Source organism: Amblyomma mixtum, chromosome 3, assembly GCF_055824585.1.
Source record: "Amblyomma mixtum isolate Tamu chromosome 3, ASM5582458v1, whole genome shotgun sequence".
NCBI classification, from domain to species: domain Eukaryota; kingdom Metazoa; phylum Arthropoda; class Arachnida; order Ixodida; family Ixodidae; genus Amblyomma; species Amblyomma mixtum.
The window spans coordinates 160,834,045-160,857,629 of NC_143014.1; the positions used below are offsets into that span (position 1 = coordinate 160,834,045).

A 23,585-nucleotide genomic window follows, 5' to 3' on the forward strand; every position below is an offset into this window, starting at 1 on the left:
TGGTACAAGTGACAGTTCACTCCCAGCTGGGCAGATCACAACTGAAGACACCATCGTCATTTCCTCTGACGAAGAACAGAATGAAGAAGCACTGAAGGCAACTCCTCGCACTGTACCTGTGACCTCTAATAATGAACAAGCTAAAGAAACAGAAGAGGATGCTAGTCGCACTACACCTGAGGCAGCTGTGAAATCAGCCTGCACATATCGTGAACTTCTTGAGCCAGAAATTGTTTTGGAAGAATCTGATGCACTGTTGTATGTGAAACCTCCCGAGAGATCATCATCAGACAGTGAGGATTCATCTGACAGTGAAAAGGCTTCTGAAAATTCTAATGATGATCCCACATATGATCCTTTTGATGAACTGGATGATATTTCATCTGAAGATGAGTTACTTATCTTGTCATCTTCTGAAGAGTCAGATGATGCCACTGCAAGTAAGAACCACAAGTTGTCAGGAGATAGTTGTGCACAAGCCCAGGGACACTTCAAGGAAATTCTAGCTGCTAGAGAAAGCAGCTCAACTCGTCCATGTTCTAACAACTCTAGGAAAGCAAGGAAACGAAAATGCAGTGGTAGCAGTACAGATAAATTGGAGTCTAGTTCAGATGAAAACAGCCAAGCAGAACAGCTAGAAAGAAAAAACGACAGTTCCTATTTAAGCCGCACGGGGAGGTGTTCTCAAAAAGTGTGTCGAAGATCATCCCGGCCGGTGACAAGGCAGGCATCTGCGAAAGCAGAGTCGCCTGTTCATGTGCTGCTTCCACCTTGTCACGTGGAACTGTTTCCTATTGACATGACACTGGTAGTGAATGGATCAGTGAACCTGTCAGTTGTCCGAGAAGAGGAACTTTTCATCGCTGACCACAGTGGACAAAGTTCTCATGAGCTGAATTGGGCTCGTTTAGCAAATGCAATCTCTCAAACGCATGGCCTAGTCGGTGACTGGTGACATTTCTGGCTTCCCCAAAGGAACAGGCCATGGACTGGCGACAACGATGAGAAACGCTTCTACAGAGCCTGAATATCTGTGATAATGTACATTTTTACATGCGTGATTTCTTTTTCATGTCATTAGTGTGTTGCATTCTCTTACAAGTATTCTGGCTTGAATTGTTTTTTGTAACACTATGAAATTCAGTGCATATTTGTGCTGCATGATGAGAGCTGTGAGAAAAGCCTTCAGTATTCATTTCATGCTTGAGCTCAGGAAAGAGTGATATTCTAATGAAAGCATTGAATTTCGTCTAGTGAAAACCTTCCTTAGTTGTAATGGCGTGGGCTGTGGTCTAGAATGTTAATTTTCAATATTTACCAGTCGGAACTCAATACACCATGCTGTAAAATTCTGTTGCAAAGCAGCAGTTATGAATATGTTTTGCGAGTTGGTGCTGTAAGCGACCTTGACCTTTTCACTCGCACAAGGCTGCATGTATGTAACAAAATTGTACTTTCCGTTCTACCCTTCATGTAATAAAAGCAAAGGTTAAAGGTCCTGAATGTGACCTTATCACATAATTTGGGCATGAAATGATACAGAAACCACGAAGGACAGCCTCTACAGCTCTCATTATTTATAGTTTGTGTGGAATAAGTTTTTAGCAGCGTGTACATTTTTCAGAAGTACTTGTATTTGAGTGTGTTGGTTTTTAACTTTTCAGGAGGACACAGGGGCGCAATAAAAGACACGGACATAGAAGTAGACGGGGACGAGCGCGTAAGTGCTCGTCCCTGACACGGACATAGACACGGACACGGAAGACACGGACATAGAAGTAGACAGGGACGAGCGCGTAAGCGCTCGTCCCTGTCTACTTCTATGTCCGTGTCTTTTATTGCGCCCCTGTGTCCTCCTGAAAAGTGTACATTTTTACCTGTGGCATTGCTGAGTGTGGTGCAGCAAGATGTAAAATTTACTCGCGCTTCTTTGTGTGCTATCCTTGCTCACTGTACTTTTGTTGCCTTTCATTCAGAGCTTTCGAGTTGGGCAAGCCTTGCGTGTAAAACAGCTGCAATGCAGTTGCAATGCAGCTGTCTTTTTCCTTGTCATTTTTTTCCTTCTAACATTCCGCATGTTGCATTTGGGCAGCAGGCACCGAGTACTGTAATCTTGGCTACCTAAAACCAATGTGGCTATGCGGGTGATGCTAACCTCATCTCTGAGCACTGCCAGACACTGCCCATGTGTCATGCCTCTTTTTACAGTTGCTTTCATGTTTAACTAACAGTGTTCTCTTGAATAGCAGTGCATGCAGTTGAGCCCACGCTTTTGACTTTCAGCTTTGTGTTATTGGCATTTCAAGGACTTGATGTGCACAATGCTAGTAACTGCCTATTGCAAAGCAGCTCTTACTTGTGAGCAGTATGCACATTTTCATCCTTGGCATTGCCAAGTGTGGTGTGATTCGAAGCTAAGTCTCCGAATACTTTTTCTTTTTTGCTGATTGCATCATAGGGGTGTCCAGTAAGTTCTGACACCTCGGTTCAAACATTTATGGTAAGTGCTGTATTGTAGTGGTTGTAGTAGCATATCACTTTTCGATACAGCCCCAACCATTGGCAATGCACTTCCATCACCAGTCTCTGCTTGTCATTGTAGGAGAATGAGGGCAGGTGTTAACGTCGTCATTGGTGCGCTGCATTAGTGTTGTCTTCGTTGGATTCAAAGCACGTACCCTTCAGATTTTCCTTACTGTCTGGGCTATGTAAAGTGGACAGGGTACAGCAGCTACCATCATTCTTCTGTGACAGTGTGCGGGGACAAGTGAAGATGGCGAAAGTGCATTGCTGTTGCTGCTGTAAATTGCATTGAGAAGTGATGTGGCACCTGGAAGGAAGGACAGTCAAAGCTATCGTTTAGATGCAACACTTTTCAATTCTGTCTTGTAAGAAATTTACAGCCCAGGGTGCAGAACTTATCGGCAGCCCTTGTACTTTCAGTGCTGTTCACTTTGGGCTCATGTGGACAAGTGTTGCTTGCAAAACGGTCACTTGCAATGCAGCTCTTTGTTATATGTTCTCCTTTCAACATTCCACATGCCACAGATGAGCAGCAGGCTGCGAGAGCCATAGTAGCGATGTGGCTAAATGGGTAATGCCATTCTGTCTGAGCACTCCTGGCACTGCCCACTTCATGCCTTTAGTTTCAGATGCTGCTTTTTTTTTTTTCAGTAGAAAGTAATTTTCAGTTGGAACAGCAGTGCATATAGTTCAGCACATGCTTCTGAACCTTTTTGTTGCTTCCCATTCATACGATGACCTCACATGACATGGCAAATAGTTGCCAGTTTTTTGCTAAACAGCTAATTCTGAATGAATTGAGCCTTATCTGCTGATTGGGAATTTGTAATAACTGACAAGACGAACAGCTCTGCTGGTCCTGCTACTAGTTCATCCATGTGTTCCAGGAACAGTGTTTAAATTTTTATATTTCATACTTTTCTTTGAAGTTTTCTTGCTTGGGTGCAGAAAACTCGCATGGGAAGGCACCCTTATTGTTTACTGTATGCAAGCCACATTTTTGCTTTGAAATGTCTGAGAGCCGTTTGATGCAAAGTCATAACTGTTTTTTTTTAGTGAAAGCACCAACATCAAAGGCAGTGCGATGCTGCGGCTACAGTGTTTTTTTTTGTGAATCATACCTTTCCTCTATTGAATAAAGACTTGTGGCAGTAGTGGTTGCTTTACGAGTAGTGTAATGTAAAGAAACGGCTACAGGCATTGTGACTGACTCACTGAATGATGGGTGAACTATCCAGTGGCCAAAAAATGGAATACTGGACAGATGCATCTCTCCTCTTTCCTTATGCATTGACTAAATTACATTCACGCCTTTCCCTTACGTTATCTGCACCTTTGATATGGCAGTTCCCTTTGTCAGTAAAAAATTAAACTGACACTAATTACAAGTGCCTTCTCATCTTGCTGAGAAACAAACCTTAGTCATTAAAGCCATTGTCTTGACATTGCATAGTACTGCAGAAACCTTTGGTAAGCAAACTGGGGTTATGTAGTGGCCATCAACTTCACAGTGCACAAAATGCAAGATGTAAAAAGTTCCAGAAACCAAATGTACACCCAGCATCAAAGGTTTGCGGGCAGACATGCTAACACTATTTCTGTGTAACTAGGGAAGTTAGCGAGTTAAAAACAATGTAGCTTCTGACACAAAAACTCTCATTAGACAAGTGAAATTTGATTTTCCAACTGAAAAAACAAGTGCAAACAGCATGAAGTTTCCGGTGGCAGTCCAGCCACAAGCAAATCAGCGGTTTGCGGAAAAGTAAGCTCGGCAGTATTCGGAAAAGTCATTCCACTCTCTGCAATAGATGGCAGTCTTGTGCATGTTCAATAGAGAACGACTTCAAAACAGCAATTTCAAAGCCTGCACCATTTCCATTTCCATCTTATGTGCAAGGCTTAAAGGAGCATGGAGAGCACTTCTATCACGGTTTTGTTCTTCGTAAAATCCGATATCTGGGCTCTTTGGAACAGTCTGTATTTGTACGGCAGCACATGGTGCTTTTTTTTACCGATAACTTTGAAGTTGAAATTGGAACACAATTTTCCCTCTTCAGACAGCACAGGCAATGATAAAGTGTTGCACGTTTGCTTCATTTAATTTTCCATGTTCAGTTTGTGCTTGTCTTCTTTGTAGCAGTAGCAGTGCAAAAACCAGCAGTAGCAATGAAAAAGTTACCTTAATATCCAAGCACATAATCCTTTGCTTTTCGTTTTATTGAATAAAAATTCTCACCTGACATCTCTGCAGTGTACTTATGGAGGTGTTCAGTGGTGGTGGTTCTTTCATTTTTCACTTTTCTATCCTACAAGAGCTTCATTTTCTGTAAACGCAGCCTTTTTGTCATAAACTGGTATGCCATCAATCTTCACCAGTTCCAATCTGTCCTCTCTGTCCCTTCAATGAGATGCATTTCATCACTTGCTTCCAAATCTTGACATTTCTGCTAGCAAATGTGAATGCCCTTTCCAGAGTTTTGGAATGCTGTGAATCAGATATGAGTTGTTTTGTGCACTATGAAACAAGAGTTCTGCAGTCTATTTCCGAAAATTCCAAGGTGGTTGAGCGACCAACAAAGATTTCGTTGTTGAAAGCGGACTACTCCACTTATGATATGCTGAATGTTTCGTGCAATAATTTCATTTCAGTGCACAAGCATCTTCAGCGACACACCATTCATTGAAAAAACAGCAGAACTGACAGGTGCTTGACAGTACATAATGACGTGCCAACTACAACATACAGGGTAACCCACCAGGTGTGCTTGCTTTATATTATAATCGCTGCTTTTTGACAGATATACACTATAGAAATTTCATGTCGTCCTTATGGCTAAGCAGAGAATAATTTTTGGGTCAGGAGCCGAGATAACTAATATAACAAAGAGTTAGTTGATTGGGCCTCGAGGTCAAGTAACCCAACTCTTTGTTATAGTAGTTATGGTAAAAAAGACTGCGGCGGTCTTATTTTGATGGAAGTGAAATGCTAGAGGCCCTTGCACTGTGCGATGTCAGTGCATGGTAAAAGAACCCCAGGTCGTCTAATTTACCCGGAGTCTCCAGAGTCCTCCACTACGGCATCCCTCATAGCCCAAGTTGCTTTGGGACGCTAAACCCCATAAAACTAAACCATTTTATAGTAGTCCTTGTTACCCACTTTTTTTGCTCTTGACAGCATGCTCATTCACATGCATTTTGCTGTTGAGAAGTATTACTCGTGCATAGTCCTATCATAAATAAAAAAATTTCTATTTGAGGTTATCTACAAGGCATCCATGTTGAGAATCTCTTGTCATCTCCCATCTGTTTTGAGTGTCTTTATTATCGTGCCAGTTAAGCCCATGGGGAATTTTTCTGAAAAAGCAAACATTTTCAGTACATTCTGTTCATGCATCCATGTTTAACCAGGGTGAACTAATAAAACCTTGACTTTCACATTGTATTGGGAAGCACCACACTGAGAGTGAACCTTTCAGTGCAGGCATTTCAGTAATGAGCAGGTGTTGGGCTATAAATTGACCACAGCTGAAGCACTCTATGCAGGGTCCATGCAGGTCCTTGAAAACCTTGAAAACCCTTGAATTTGGAAGAAGTGTGTTCAAGGGCCTTGAGAGTCCGGGAATTTTAATGGGGTCCTTGAAAACCCTTGAATTCTGGTGTGGTGAGGGAGGCGGCCGTGGAAAAACGCTAGTATCCTTCAAGTTTTGTTAATTATCTTGTTGGAGATAACTTCACCGGAGCTCCACCTTTGCGGCTTTGATTGCTGTCCCTTCGGCAAGAGCTCTGCGTAAACGCAGACGAAGCCCCACTGTCTCCGCCCGAGGCTGCACATGGCTACCGTCACCCTGTAACCTGCCCCACGAGCAAGGTTTGGGCGCCAAGCGAAAAGGCAGTGCGAACACGGTTTGGGCACAGAACCTGGTGCGCCGTAAGCCTAGGAAGTCTACACAGTTGCGACGCAAGCGGTTCACCGGCACACAGCAAGCACGCATGCATCACTCTGCTAACGCAACGCAGGATTCACCTAAAGCTATTCTGTAAAATTTTCTGTCCACCATAGAAAAGCAAAGTTATAGGGGCTTCAGCATCGCCCACAGCTGTGCTGCCATGCAGGAAATTTTTAATGCGGGCAACAGCGATCGAGCATCGCTTGGCTCGCTATACATACATAAAGTTCGCACCAGAAAAGTCGAAACAGCTTTGTTATTAGAACGATTGCTAGCAAAGACTGAGCATGCTGGCTCAGGTGCCAATCATTTCGCAATGATGCCGCGTGCTGGCACGTCTGGCGACGGGCTACGCTGCTGCTTGGCCACCGTAGTCGTTGCTAGGCGTAGCCTGTTTCGCACCGAAACCGCAGCCGATGGCACGTCTAAAGCGGCCAGAGCTGAATGAAAAGTCTGCTTTTGATACGGCTAGATGTCAAATCCATCAGCTTATAATAAAATAAAGATGTGGTCAAGTTCCACGACGCTTTCAACAGCGAAGCTTGCAGACGCAAGGCAAATGTGAGGTGCAGCTGTGGGTAGAAAGGGCAGAAATTTGTTGGTATCGCAGTTACCGCTCTTACTAGCAACTCTTTTTTTGGTAAACGGCCCTCAAGAGGTTTATTTTTTACATTGAAAGTCTCTTGTGCAATAAATGCTAGATATGTGAGATGTAAGAAAAGTTTCTCTAATAAAATGATGTGTTGCTAAGTCCTTGAAAGAAATAGTCGGGGGTCCTTGGAAGTCCTTGAAAATCCTTGAATTTCATGGCTGAAAAACAGCATGAACCCTGTCTATGGCACACTCATGTTTTAGACATCACAGCCTTTAAAACGCCGCAAACTTAACGTTATGCCATACAAAGCTGGCAGCGCCCACCAATTAAATATGTTGTTATAGTCTTGTGTTGTTAAGAAAACAACTCTTTCTGTAAGAAAATTGCATTTAATATCACAAAACATGGTACATTTCTAGGTGTTCAGTCAGCAAGTCTGTTTGGACAGAAGCTATCAAAATAATATCCAGGAGCCGAATTATGGAACGATCAAATCGCAAACCAGTCACAAACAGATCCGTCAGGCCCATTCTTATTGGTCAATATATCCACCAGTCCATGCCGACCAATAGGAGCAAGGCTTTGTGACTGTTTTGTGAGAGTTTTGAGATAGTGATCGTCCAGTAATTCAGCCCCAGGCCAAAACAGTATCTAAACAACACTAAACAGGAGGTACAGTGCATATATACAGCAAGTTTTGCAGTAAAAAATTTCAAACTCTGCAGTCTCAAGCATACAACACTGGTCTTGTACAATGAGCTAGTTGGACTAGATTTCGAGATACAAATGCTACTAAGATTTCAATCTTCCATGGCAAAAATGCATTTGTAGTGTGAACAAGGAACTAGCAAAACAACATATCTCCAGACATTAAAGCAATTGAAATGCCCAGCAGTGCATGTTCAGTGAAATGAATACTGGTGTTCACTTCACATTCAAACATCAAACCATAACCAGTGGAGCTAGTGCAAAGGTAAAACAGCAAACTGATGAACATATTTGTTCGGTTATAAAACTTCTAAATACAAACATTTCAGCATTTATATACACCAATGTACATATTCTTGACAAATACCAGACCACAGTTTCATACACATTTCTTCACCCCTCGCACCACCTCACTATATACTGCAACACTTTGTAAGCAGTGTGGCTCAAAGAGAAGCAGAAAGGCTGCAAAATGTTAGGGTCATGCTATGGAACATTATGGTGCAAGCAGCGATAGTGACAAAGCATTACATGTAATGACATTCCTCACTATACAGATAATTGCAACAGGACATGGCTCCTAAAGAAGTTTTCAAGCACGGCAAAGCTAACTTATTGAAAACAACTCCGGCGTCTTACTAGCAAGACAGTTCCCAGTATGAGCTGTGCTTCAGCGTTTTTGTCCATGCCAGTCACATATTAGGCACTTCATCAATATTCACATAAACACCTTGCAGCTGCTAACATGCAAGAACACCACAGAAGGTCAACTTGCAACTAATGATACAATCAGCACCTATAGAAAGCTTCCAAGACGGCACTGAAATAATTTCTGCAATTATACTATTACTTTCTCTGTTTTCCATCTCTACTGTCAAGTGAAACCAACATCCAAATGCATGTAACCCACGTGCAAAGGGTGAGCAGAAAAAGACAAAAGCACACTGAATCGGTTCTGCCAACAAATTTGGACCAAGACAAAGAAGCTATTCAAGAATTGGGCAGACTGAAGCTGATGGCATAGTTTCACTGAAATATAATCCACTATATAAGGGCCATTTGAGTCTATGCATAAATAATATGCCTAAAAATGCAACACTTTACAGCCAGATATTTTACATTACAACAATGCCTGTAGACCATCAAGGTGCTATTTTTCAAAAGATATTGTGCCTTTGCATTACAGTCAACATTGTGTACTATAGCAGAGGACGAAAGACTATAGGCTGCCACAGCAAATTGTAAACTGTCTGTTAGTTCTACATCAAACTTCATGAACAGAAAGTGTGCGGTTTGGTAAGTACATCTTTCAGTCCCTGTTCTGAGAAGTATTGATATTAAATGGGTAACATGAAAAGTATGCCCTTACATTTCTGTAGATGAATCCTTACTTACAGCAGCTAAGAATTTTACCAGCATGAAGCACAAGAGGTCATCATTTAAATGAAATGAACAAAACTACACAATGGCCACTATATTACTCGAAGTTAATTATGCGATAGTATTTAGGCTGTTGTCATGTGGTTTCCGATTTCTCCATAACGAAATTCACTGATTGGTCCATTGGAGTCACACAACCCTGATGATGTGACCCCAACTGACCAATCAGCGCACCACCACATTTGAAATTTCCCGATTGGTCAACTAGGGAGATGACTTCATCAGGGTCACGTGACTACCAACAAACCAATCTGAGCACCACAAAATTCACAGTTCTGAATGATTGGTAAAGAGAGATCACGTGACCTTGCAATGTTGTCACAACCTGCCCACCGGGTTTGGCAGCTCAGGAAGAGCAACCTGGGTCTCACAAGCCCCACCTGCCAGGGCAGTAGTGATGCTCCGAACGCTGCATCACTGCACCAGTAGTGATAAGACTACTACCCACAATCTACGAATGTGATTGAAAGGGTCATGACACCAACACCACGTTATCACTAGTGGACTGCCAAGTTTGAAAAACTGAGGTCTCCAAAAATTTGTAGGTCTGTCCGCACCTGAAAATTCCAAAGGACTCCCAAATTTTGGAAGTAGGCCCACCCAGAAAAAATGGATTAAGGTGGATTAGTGTGGGTTAGTTGACGGATTAAGGTATATTAGTTGGAATAGTATAATCCCATACAATAATCCCATGGAAGGTATCAAACATTCTGGAAGGTGGTTTTATGAAACCATATAAGGGGAATGAAACGGGTTCCAACCAAGAGTTTTGGTGGGAAAATCGAAGAACATTAGACACTCACCATAGGCACCATAGCGGGCAACCTAAATGCTATTGCGTTTTCTTGTTTAAGAATGCTGTTGAGCACGCCCCCCCACCTCCCTTCTCAAATTTTGATGCTGTACTATCAGGGTTGGATTTAACCCTTTAACCGCCAACCCCGAGCTGTACTCGTCATGGGAGATCGTACCAAAATCGCCAATGACAAGTCACACTCGTCCGGCCCGATATTGTGGTGCTGCCACCTCAAAAGACGAGTTACGGTCGTCAGTTGCACTGGTTGCGATTTTGAACACTAGAGGACGGTAGTCGACCATAAAAAAACGCATTTTGCGCCTTTGGCGCATAATTGAAGGCTCAAAAGAGCCATTTCACAATGGGGTCATCCATGAGGAATGCCAGTGGTGGCAGTGTCCCAAGAAAACAAGCTATTTCTTCAAGCAGTTGTGACAGCAGCATTTCTGAGAATATGAAATTTGTTTCTGAAAGTGACTCGGACTTTGTACGTGCTGGAGTCGGCTTCAGATGATGACGAAAGTGGCGACAGTGACGAGAGTGAGTCGCTGCACGTGTGGGGCAGCATGTGAGCACGAAAAACCCGCCACTCGCGCCTCCACGGATCTTGCGGCAGCCCACTGACGAGCACGACATTTTCGGCTGGTTGTAGATATTTTTTGACTGGGACATCATTGACGTAATCATCACAGAGACGAACCGCTACGCGGTAGAGTACTTTGCTGCTCGGCGTTCTGCATGGAAACCGGCAGATCGCGATGAGATCATGGTCTTCCTTGCTCTGATAATATTGCGGGGTATTGTTGGTAAACCTCGAGTGGAAATGTACTGGTCTACAAAAGAAGGTTTGCAGACACCAGTGTTCAGGAAGGCCATGAGCAGGAACCGCTCCAACGCGTTGATCCGCTGCCTCCATTTTGCCAATATGAAAACCGTAGATGAAGCGACCCACCCGCACCCCAGGCCTTGGAAGTTGTGGCTCGTGATCTCAAGGCTGAACGAGGCCTTCCTTTTAGGACGAAGCAATGTCTATGCACTTTCTTTTGTGTCACAGCGTATAATATGAAATAAATACGCGGTAGTTCAATGCATTCTACCCATTACTATGGCATGCACTGTGGGAAAGCCACCCTCGTAAACTGGTTTTCTTTTTAAACTTTTTGTGTTAATTTTGACCAGAAACCATTGAAGTAATATATTTTCAGAAACAGAATGACATGGAGAAAACTATGGTCACTTAAAAAAATTGGCGATGTTGGTACATTTTTCGGAAAATAAATTAGCGGTTAAAGGGTTAAAGAGGGAAGGTCATCTACCCCAAGCGAGAAATTTTACACAGGAAAATAATGTTGAAGCCGATTTTTTGACAAAAAAAAGGCCCTGAAATACATGGTTCAAATAGGACCACCCCCCACAATTGTCCCCTCCAAGAATGACCCATAAATCCACCCCTGGCTACTATGCCTGATGAAAATGAATATGCACTAAAAGTACTCTTTTAAAATAACTTTGCACACTATAACCAAGCTAACATACTGTTCTATGGCATAGGTGTCTTTCTGCACAGCACTTGTATATGAAACATCAACATCACCCTGAACTTCACAGACAAGACGCTCTTTAATGCAGCTCATCATCTTCAAAAATTGTGTCCTGTGTGCAGTGAAACTACATACATTGAATGGCATAAATTTCATTACAGAGATTAAATTTTAATAACTAAACACAGTCAGACCCAAACTTCTTTTTTTAAATTTATGGTGTGATAAATACATAGTGAACATTTGCTTGCAAGAGATGTAACACCTATATTGACATTAAGGCAACTAAATGGTGTTTACAATCATTTTTCAGATTTATCATGCCTAAAAGTAGGCATACAATATGGCACTTTTTTTTTTATTCTCAATGCATCAGCCAACAATCCTTTTTAGATAATGCACTTCTCTATTTTTTTAGCATGCCTAAACAGTGCAAAAATAAAAGAGCACAATATATAAAGAGGTAGAAAGTGCTATGAAAGAAAAGAACCTAAAAACAAACAGCCTGCCATGCCAATTAAGTGAAAGCCACAAAGCAGGAACTGAAATGCTGTTAAACATAAGAAGCCAAGAATCATTTCCAGAGGAATTGCTTGCAACTGTTTAGCTTGCATTAAGTTAGCCACATATGTGAAGTTAAAAAGATGAGCTGATCAAGAGAAACAATGCATTAAACACAGGACTGCAGCCACAACATGTTGCACAAAATGTTGAGCATACTGAGCTACAACTTCTCTCATCACAGCCTTAACTGTAAGCACACATAAGGTACTAAGATTTTTAAAACCCTGGAAGTAAGAACCCAAAGCTATGTCAGCACATCATCAAACTTCTGAACAGGCAGGGAAGAATTAACACATTTACGGTACACTCTGCCCTTACATTCAGAGAGCGTGCTAAAGGCGAAAGGCACGTCATAAGCACAAATTTGAGCTGCATGCAAACCTTGTCGTGTTTGCATATCATGAAGTTGCTCACTGTAGCGTGAGCACCATCAGAAAGGCAAAATAAATAACCAGCTGAAGTGAAAAGGCACCCATGCATAAAAGGTATAATAGAAGAAAACTATTATGACATTTTTTTCAAGGCATCAGTTAACACATGGTCCGTTTCAAGTGTGGTCCAATGTGTCTGAGGCTGGCTCTAGGTGGACAATCAAGATAAAAGCAGACAGCCAAATTCCTACTCAGTAATGGCACTTACTTTTATAAACCAAGCAGAGTCAGCTGGTGTCACGGGCAAATGATGCATGCAAATTTGCTGCGATAATAGTACGGTCTTCCATCTTGTCAGTTACCTCCAAAAAAGTGTCAGTTTTTTTCTAAGTTCTGTGTTCGCTAAGTTTTCACTTAGCGAACACAGGACAGATGGGCATGCATGCTTAGTTCACACAAAAATTCTTACACAGGAAATATATGCCTCTGTCGCATATTTTGCCTGTTGCTGAGCTATACACCACCTAACTGCAACAAACTCTTTTCATCCGTATGAGTAGCGCAAACAAAAAAAGAGGGGGGGGGAAAGGAAGTAAGAACTCTTCATAGCATTCATAAAGACCAAGCAGCAAAAATAATACAGCGGTTAGTCATTTTTACTACAACAGTCAGTGCAGTTGGCCAGAAACAAAACTTATCACAAGGTACGTGAGGTGCCATAGTTGATGATGTAATAGTCATGATAGTACATCAGTATAGCCAAGGGCTGCCCAATAATGAGTGAAATCCAGACAGCCATGTTGCCCAGGTTGTTGTACCGGTTGCGGAAACAGTTGTCGATAACAAATGCAAAAGGCACCTGCATACATAAATAAAACACCCAATGAAGAAACTGCACAAATAAAACCAAAATATTACTGCTTTACTACACGAAAGCCAATGTTAAGAGAGAAAAACACCCATTAAAGACAAAACAAGAGAAACAGCACACATTTCATGTGTCCACCTTCCTTTGCATTTTCTGCCAGCATGAAATCAATGCGCCTAGTTGGCTTCTGTTGTGGGCCACAGTAGTGCATACAAAATGTGTTTATACAAGTCTAACACTGAAGCACTCAAGTGATAGATGACGTATGGCTGCGCTCGGGTGGATGTCAACGAGTAATTACTCCCTTATTACAAATCTACTCCACCTTGGGGGATTCCCCAAAACATTTGACCACTGTTCCCACTTCGAGTTATTGATCAATTCACTCTTGCCCTACCATAAGCTTGCCGTCCCGGTTAGCTCAATTGGTAGAGCGACTGCTCCGGTGAAGCAGTGGTCCCGGGTTCGAACCCCGTACCAGGACGAATTTTTCTTTAACTACGAAGTTTCTGAGAAAGCTGTACAGCTTTCCTTCGTAGCCGCATGGCTGCGCTTGGGCGGATGCCAATGAGTAATTACTCCCTTATTACAAATCTACTCCACCTTGGGGGATTCCCCTAAACATTTGACCACTAGGTGACAGAACAAAGCCACAGTGTGAAGAGTGGTGCAAGCAGGCTTGTCTTGCTTCTGTGACTGCTGCAGCCGAATAGTCACCAGTCACACACAACCTTACTTAACACTGAGCTTGAATATGGAGTGGCACTGTTGGCTGTGCCAACACCAGTAGTCATTCATTTGCACAAGTAAAACACGCTGATAAGTAGCACTGCACATCACTTTAAATGGTTGGTTTATGGGGTTTAACGTCCCAAAGCGACTAAGGCTATGAGAGACGCCGTAGTGGAGGGCTCCGGAAATTTCGACCACCTGGGGTTCTTTAACGTGTACTGACATCGCACAGTACACGGGCCTCTAGAATTTCTCCTCCAAAGAAATTCAACCGCCGCGGCCGGGATCGAACCCGCGTCTTTCGAGACAGCAGCCGAGCACCATAGCCACTGAGCCACCTCGGCGGCGTCTATATCACTTTAAATAAGTTGGCATTTCATACCCTCTAACCTCCATCCTTTTTTTTTCTATCGCTCCCCCTTCCTTTCCCTCTCCCTGTCCTCTTTCTCATGCCAGCTGCAAGCTCAGGTGCTTCAGGTTTTGATGGCAGATGCCGCGGCTAGCAACATCTTTTCCTTCCTTTGTTATTTTATTAATAAAGGGCCACTAATAATAATAATAGTAATAATTTCATATCCTTTTGAACTACTTCAGCATTAGAATTTTTATACATCAAGAACCTTGCAATTCTTTTACGTCTTTCAAGGTATCACCTGAATCTTAAATCATTGTGTAGAAGGCAAAGATATCATAGGAATAAAGAAATTCCCAGTGTATCATACTGCCATTCAAAAATGAAACATTCCCTTTCTCCTTGTATGAATCCATATGCATCTGATTAGATATTGTGCACTATCACATTTTACAGGCATTGGGAGGCACTCCCCACATGACAACACTGTATTCCACCAGGTGCTATATATTGTTGGTGTGGTTGCAACTTCAGCCAAGCCGTGCTCACAGCACAGCTGAAACCCTCAAACAACTGCTCCAGCAATGTGCTGCTTTCTCACAGCCACATCGCGGGATGGTCGCAGCGAGCAACTAGGGCTGCTACTGCTGAACAACACACTGCAGCACTCCTATGGCTGTGAGGCAACCGCCCGCACATTCAACCCCCGTGTTGTTGCACAGCCATGGTTGCCTTAAAGGTGAACCATGCAACTGACGTCGTGCAATATCTGTGCATACACACACACACACACACAGAGTACTCAACATGATCTGAGCAAAGAGCTACTGCTTACTGCTTTCTCCACACTACTGCGAACAATACAGCTTCAGTTTCATGCGCACAACCTCTTCCAGTCTTTTAAGCTGGAAGATGGTTTTATGGAGTTTAACGTCCCAAAGCGACTCATGCTATAAGGGATGCCCGTAGTGAAGGGCTCTGGAATTTCGACCACCTGGGGTTCCTTAACGTGCATAGACATCACACAGCACACCGGCCTCTAGCATTTCGCCTCCTCTATCGAAATGAGACTGCCGCGGCCAGAGTCAAACCAGTGTCTTTCGGATCAGCAGCCCAGCACCTAAGGTGGAAGATGTTGCACCTATGAAGCTGAAACAGTATTGCTGGCAATATTGTGGGAAAAAGCAGTAACTTTTCCTCCATGATTACCTAAACAATTCATCAAAATGAATAGACTTTTAGGCAACTAGAATTGCTAAAAACTTTCAATTCTAAGATATAACATGTCCTCACTAACTTAAAGAAAAAATAAAACGACTGTATTTCGGCCAAATTCACTCATCACAATTAAAAACAATATCATTAAGGATAAGTGAAAGCATGGAAAAGCTTCTCTAGCTGCCAATAAAGCAAATTTGCAACCAATTAAAAAGAAAAGATAGAAAAGGTTACTAATATTCATTTACTACACCACTACACCAAATTTAATTAGCTTTCACCACACTAATCTGGACTTCATTCAAGCTGCTATACTGAATTCGCACTAACCTGCTTCTCTGCAAAATAAAGCATGATGTAGATACAGAACATAATGTTGAAACTGCATTTACCAACTCCACAAAGCTCTTTCATAAAATTAGTCACAAACTTCCTTTTTCATAAATTTCATATTACTTTACATGCACCTATCTATCCAGTAGAATCACAGGTGTCTGATATGAACAGGAACTTTTCATAACCTTAGCATCTAGAATTGTTCCTGTGTAGGGTAGCCAACTGGCGATTATACTTGGTTAACCTCCTGCCTTTTACTTTTTCTCCCTTTCTTATATGCAAATAACCATATCCTTTTTTGTAATATCTTTATTGTTGTCATGATTACGCTGATTTCTGTAGATCATGCAGCAATAACTCATTTTCCACCTCTTCCTGTTGGCTATTTAAACATTTTACAATGAAATAAATTTTCACTTGGTAGTCGGCACTTGTGTACACCTCATTACAGTCAAGCCCACTATTATGAATGGCGATGGAGTTACCGTCAAAATATGTATCATGGATATGGCACTATGTCTCAGATAAAACAAACAACCGTGGCTGCACGACTTGGTTATAACGAACAAGAACGCGCCTTAAACTCGTACCCCCAAGTCAAAAAAACACGTGCATCTCCAGCGTGCAGACCAAAAAGTGTCTCCCAGCTCCCGTGATCTCCCCCAAAGAAAGCATTGATCCCCCAAAAACAATTAAAAAAGTGGCATTTAAATGGCAGTTAACTGCTGGCCAAGCGCGCCCAGACAGGCTACAGGGTCAATCAGTGTGTGCCGGCTGAGAAAAGTGTTTAAAGTGGAAGTAGAAGTGCAGTAGGAGCGAGACAGGGGCAGCATTGAAAGCGAAACTGCTGCACACGGTCAGTGACTAGCCTAGTCTCCGTGGTGAGGCATTGTTTTGTTTAGAGTACAATGCGCTGCGGACGCTTCATTGCTGCATCCTTACAACTTTCTCGAGGATTGAAGACAAGGATGGTGGTCTACTACCAGTTGCTGTGATGCCTCAATCACTATTGGTATTATTGCAACCCTAAAACGGCTCGTCCGCACCAAGGGTCTTGATCAGGAGCACATAATTGCGGTTGAAAGCTTACAAAGTGGATTGATAAGCCATGCCTTCAAGAAACACTTACACAACAGACTTTTAAAGAAACAAATGCCACTCTTGTTTTACTGTGTTTTGGCTGAAATAGGGCAAGTCCACTTATTACGAACTTCTGATACAACATACGCAATCCTTGTGACCGTCGGGTTCATTATAAGTCGGCTCAACCATACTGGTGTCTGTCCTTATTCCTCACACTGTTTCAATAGCTATGAAATGAAGCATATAGTTTTAGACATGCTATGTGCAAACTAGCTATCGAAATGATAGTTTGGTTTGGCTTGGTTTATGGGGTTTAACGTCCCAAAGCGACTCAGGCTATGAGAGACGCCGTAGTAGAGGGCTCCGGAAATTTCGACCACCTGGGGTTCTTTAACGTGCACTGACATCGCACAGTACACGGGCCTCTAGAATTTCTCCCCCAAAGAAATTCAACCGCCACGGCCGGGATCGAACCCGCGTCTTTCGGGTCAGCAGCCGAGCACCATAACGACTGAGCCACCGCGGCGTCCGCTATTGAAATGATGTGGTAGATTTCACAACCATACTGCAATGATGCGAGGATTGGTTTTTGCAGCTTTAAAGGGACACCGAGGACAACTCCACGCAAGTATTGTTCTCAGTAAAAATTGACCCTTCGGCTCTTTTTGTCTGGCAGCAAGAGACGATAACCACAGAGAAAAATGGATTAAAAAATTTTCCTCCCAATCGATTCAAATTCGTGAAATTCTTAATGAAAAGCATGGGTCACCATCAATTTGAAGTGAATGGTGGTGTAGTGTCACCACTGGGATTCGCACCCAAATATCGGTGTTGACGCACACATTTTACTTGCAAAATCGGCCTATGATGGCGACACCTGTATATCATTTTTTGGTCACTTCTAGATCATAAAAGCTCTGTATTTGGTGAGAGTGGCCTATTTGTTATTAACACGATAAAGTTAAGGCTCCCAGTCTGCAGAAAATCCAGCATTTGGCGTTGTGAGCGAAAAATCCCTGGAGAAGCAACCTAGGTGAGCCACCTAGGTCATGTGACCTTGTGGTATCATCACAACCTGCCTACCGGACCGTTAACGACTGGTCACTCGGGAAGAGAAACCTCGGTCACTCAAGCCCCACCAATGGCAGCACCTGCCATCGCAGGGCAGTGGCGCATCGCTTAACCGCTGCACCACTGCGCCAGGAGTGCTATGAGGACTCCCAGAGATCTGTGAATGTTAAGTATAGAATGACCAATTCCGCTTATATACCTAAGGCAGATTTTTTAGAATGTGGTACCCTGTAAATACAGGCCAACTTCAATTTGTCCCCAGTGTTCCTCGAAGTGGCTAGCAGTGCCTTGCAAGAATAACTCATGGTGCACTGTACATACTCGATTACCTAGTGCAACGTTTCAGAAACTGATTTGCGTAGTTCTTGCCAACATTCGCTGAAACAATGTTCATGCACTGCTCCAACTCCAACTTGGTGCACTTTACTGCTGATAGCTTATTATCTAGAGCAGTAAAATGCAGTCTGTTTCCACTGACTTTTCATTAGCAAACCAATTATCTCATTCTACTAGCGCATTGATGCAGCTGCCTGTAGAAACAATACTTCCACAAAAACTGTACACAGCAACCCTGCACAGAGGCCAATCCTCCATTTTTTAAGAGTGGCACATGTGTGCATGTATGTGTGTGTACACAGAGAGAGAAAGAGAAGCACAAACAACATCAGCCAATAACTGATGAGCTCCAAGAAAACACTCCTGTATAACTCCACAGGAAACTATACCACAGGAGCTAGAAGTCGTGTAATTTTTTTTGCCCAATCACCTACTACAGGAGTCGGTCAGTTAAGAATCTTCATTGACTCACCTGAGCAAGCATACCAAAAAAGGCCCACACTCTGAACATCTTCAGGGGGACACTGACGAGATACTGAAACAGAAAAAATATTAATATTTTTTTTTCCATTGTAGCAGTTCTTCACCTTTATTATTGTTGCTTACACTGAATGGAAAATTTTTTCACGCCAGTGGAATTTTTCACAAGCTATGTTTCACCTAATAATGAGAAACTTTGTTTGATCCTCAGATATTGCATTCTTATAAAACAAAAGGCATCAAATGACGTATCAGTAATCGTTTATAGTTTATGGTTTATGGGGGCTTAAAGTCCTAAAGTGGCTGAGGCTATGAGGGACGCCGTAGTGAAGGTCTCCGGAAATTTCAACCACCCGGGGTTCTTCAACATGCACTGACATCGCACAGTACACAGGAATTAGACTACCGTGGCTGAGATCAAACCCATGTCTTTCGGGTCAGCAGCTGAGCGCCATAACCACGAAGCCACTATGGCGGCACATATCAATAGCCGTATTAAGATACGCCAAGGAGTCCGAATGCACAACTGTACCAGGTGCCTATGTAACATGAATTTAGTTTGATATGCTTATTATATCGTGTCCCCAAATGTTTTAGTTCAAATTTGGTCAAAACTGGAGCAATGCATTTTGATTTTAGCACTAATTTTTATAACTAAAGCGGACAATACGGAAACAAGCACTCTAGAAGTAGGCACTGGGGAGATAGCAGACAACTGTATTGCCTTGTGCTCACATGTCACAGGAGCTGCCTGGAACTGATAACTGTCTAAGCATTTGAAATCTTTTAGGAAGTCGAGAGCTCCAAATAAATTTCGACCGCCTGGCTTCTTTAATGTGTACCAAAATGACCTCCGTGAACAGGTGTTTTGCACTTCACCTCCATGGATCTAAAGCTGCCATTTTATTTTCACAGTGTGTTTGTTTTGAAGATTTATAAATGCACATGCATGACAAAAAACCATGAGTGCTAAAACAGGATAACATTCAGTGAGACTGTCCCCAGTGATTCTTACTGCCACTCTAAAAAATGGAGTGTCAGGCCACCCTCAGCACAGATTGTTAATTCCCTTATATCTCGATACACATACAGAACATATTCAATCCTGTTTCAGGCACTTTGTAAGGCAACATCTGAGTAAGAAATCACGATATGATGGCAACAAAAGCATACATTTTTTCATTTCCCTTACACGACTTCATGGATACACAAGTGTTTAAATAACCCTTTGAAATGCTATGTGCACGATTGTATATAAAGCAAACTTGCAGCTTTTTCTGAGAGTGTGCTGAACCTAGCAGTGCTTTCTTCGTTTCAGGAAATTTGGCTTCATGTCACAAATAGATGAGCTTTTATGCCATATCACGAACGTGGTAACAATGTTTCGAGAAACAGTGAGCACAGCAGTACATCATCCACCACTATTATGCAGGCACATTTTGCCACCAGTAATAACATGAATTTTTATTCACAATTTCAAGCATAACCTACATTTTCAAAATATAAACTGACTCCACAATCATTTCAGTGTTTATTTGATAAGTCCTGGAATTTTGACGCCGCTAGCTGTTTCCAGCAAAGATTAATTTGCTGGTATTTTGCCCTGGAAAACTAACAAATAGTCTTTCTTGAGGTCTAAATATACTATTTAGGTGAAAAGGTATTTTGTTTTCAATGGAAGCAAAAAAACCGTCTGAAAGGGTGGAAGACAAAGCAGCCACCTAACACTATGCCTTCTTGAATAATCATAAGAGTTTTTCGGAGTTGTAGAGTTATGTACTATATCCATGACCCTACACATGAACTTCCATTATAGCACATAATAAAAACTGCAAAATTTAATTTTCCATGTATGCTTTATAAGACACAAAGATATATTAACTCTAAAAGAAAACCATCTGAGGAGTCAATTAATTTAGCTGTGGCACAGGAAAATGTATGTCTGAAATTATTTTTTTTTCTTGATTAAATAAATAACGATCTACTGCTTGATTGGTAGACAGAATACCACAGGTGCATCACAGCATGGTAAATAATGTCAAGCTTTTATCACTTTCATTTTGTACGTGCTGCAATATGGGAGAACTTAGGTGCATGTTGCAGAGTATACAGAGAAGTTGAGAAAAACAAAATTTACAAAACCTTTTGTTATAATAAAGTCACTGAGATGGCAAGAAAACTTCCAAGTACAATAAGTGTTGTCTAGCAAAAGGTAAAGGGCCCTAAAACAGCTATACTAATGTGCTCAATGTTCAACACTGTGCAGTCTGAAAATGAACATTCTGAAAATGAATGGGTATTAATCACCACGACAGCACTTTTATTCAAGTACAAAAAGGATGCAAGTAGCGCCTAGCGACCTTTTATGCCAGGATCCATACATAATCTTTTTGGTATCTTCATGCTCAAATTGAGGTGCTGCATTTAATGCTATTGCACTGACCCCATTCTTCGTTCAGATACTTGTGTTGATTGATGCGAGGCACAAGAGCAAGCATGAGCACAAAAAAAATGCATCCCCTCTCCCTTCCACTTCTTAATGGAAGGTCACCCTTAGTTAGCCTTAAATTACCCATCCCTGTCATTCTGGCTTCTCCCTTCTGCCTGCTTTGTTACTTGGGCGAGAGTGATGCTTCCTGGTGCAACCTGACAAAGATAACGCCCTGCTGATTTCCATGAGAAAGTGGCACCATAATGTGATGGTATCCTGTGCGGTCCAGTGTGCCTTTGTAGCACCATGCAATAAGGCTAGCATATTCTTAGGGAGCTTGTGTAGTGCAGCAGTATGACCTGATCAGTCCCATTTTTCTGGTCGAAGAAAAAAATGGAGAGCAAACAATCAATATTTGTGCTCCTTTACAACAACCTGTTCAAAAATGCATGGACTTTGGTTAGGACCATGACAGGAATGAAATAAAGTGGCTTTGTTGCTTGCATATTGTTACAGTGGTATTACACTGTTACACGATTACCTTGGTCTTCTATTAATACGGGCTTACTCAATTGCACTGAAGCTTCCTAATAGTTCAAAATTTTGATCACGACACCTTTTTCAAAACACTTTTACAAAAGTGGCTGATTGGTTGCTAAATTAAAATTCAGGGAGCCAAAACTATACCAGTGGGTAGTCCCCATTGGTTGTCCACCACAATCTAGCACAGCAATTGAAGGAATCAGGAATTAAGCCAGTTTTATCAATTAGTGTTCACTCCCAGTGCTGTTGTGGGATACATTGGCACAGAATACCACAAAAGCAATGCACAACAGTTGCACATGATTTTCAGCTTATGTGGAGCGGACAAATGTTTATTTCTCCTCGTCTGCCTTTAGCCAAAATTGCCGATTGTGTGGAGTTGGCGGGATTCGTGCTCGCTTCCCATCCCGTCGTCAGCGTTTCTTCTCTTGTCTCCGTCTATTTTCACACTGGTCTTTTTGAATCATGCCTTCAGCCATTTAGGCAAACCACCAATCACATATAAGCCGGAGATGTGAGTACCCAGGCAGACTGCAGGTGACATTACTCCATAAACACTACCATATAAGTGCAGGTCATAACACGTAATGCATCGACTTCTACAGGCAATGAACTTGGGGCTCGAAGCACTGCATATAGTGAAAATTAACCTCTTCAGGCACCATTTTTGTTTCCACCGAAGACAGCTATTCTTCCGCCTCAGTAGTATGCTCAGGTTTCAAGAAAGATAATTAATTAGTTTTTCAGCACAGAATACCACCTGCTAATTTTTTTTACAGCAATGCGCAAAATTTTGTTCAAAGTGTCATATTTGATGAAAATAGCACCACCAGGACTTGTCAAATAAATACCCGAAGGATCATGCAATCAATCTCTCTTTTGAGGATGCACATTATGCTTGAAATTTCAAAAAAAAAGAAAAAACTCATGTTATCACTGGTAGCAAAACTTTTCTGCATAAAAAATGCCAGACTATGTGCTACCTCGCTCACTGTTTTTAAAAATATTATTTACAGCGCTCGCTATATGGCACAAAAATGCATCTTACTTTCATTATTAAGGATGCTAAATTCAAATGAAACAAATAAGTCACTAAAAATAAATCAGAAAAAGCTGACAGTTCGCAATGTACCCAATCGTGCATTAAAAAATTAATGATAGCCCTACTGCGATACTAAAAGTGCATTGGCATTGTATCTTTATTTAAAAGTCTGCATAAGTTTCATCTCATAAAGAATGACCACATACCTCATGAAAGAATGCTGACAAGAGGAAAACCATTACACAAGCCTTGCTTTTCGACATTCCAGATGCAACCAAAGGTTTGTAGAGGTGACGCAGACACCACCTGTGCACTGGAATGTTCCAATTTTGCCAAAAGTACTGCACAGTGTCAGCATTCCTGAGGGAAGAAGAAAGAGTACTCTTGTTAACTAGAAAAACAAAGTAATCTGAATAAACAGTAATCATCAAACTTATGGAAATGCAAAGGAGAGTCTATCACGAGCAATGTCATCAGTGAAGACACATTGCACAGCAACTTCTGCACCATAGTGAAAGCTATAGGAGGAGGTATATGGGGGCATGCCAGCCAGCAACTGCAACAAACATGACAACACACATCTGTTTCATGCCCGACATGGGCTGCCT

The 23,585-nt window shown here is 42.0% G+C and overlaps 1 protein-coding gene across 2 annotated transcripts in view; it reads right to left on the reverse strand.

The window, feature by feature from the left end:
• Positions 1 to 7,434: 7,434 nt before the first annotated feature.
• The window catches only part of mdy (diacylglycerol O-acyltransferase), a 175,720-nt gene continuing 159,569 nt past the window's right edge, over positions 7,435 to 23,585 (reverse strand). For both annotated transcript variants that reach the window (XM_089581706.1, XM_089581705.1), the window contains 3 exons: positions 23,184 to 23,337; positions 18,954 to 19,016; positions 7,435 to 13,344 (listed from right to left, as the gene is read on the reverse strand). In XM_089581706.1, the coding sequence (XP_089437832.1) occupies positions 13,183 to 13,344; positions 18,954 to 19,016; positions 23,184 to 23,337 (379 nt within the window). In that variant the 3' untranslated portion in view covers positions 7,435 to 13,182. The remainder of the gene's footprint in view (positions 13,345 to 18,953; positions 19,017 to 23,183; positions 23,338 to 23,585) is intronic.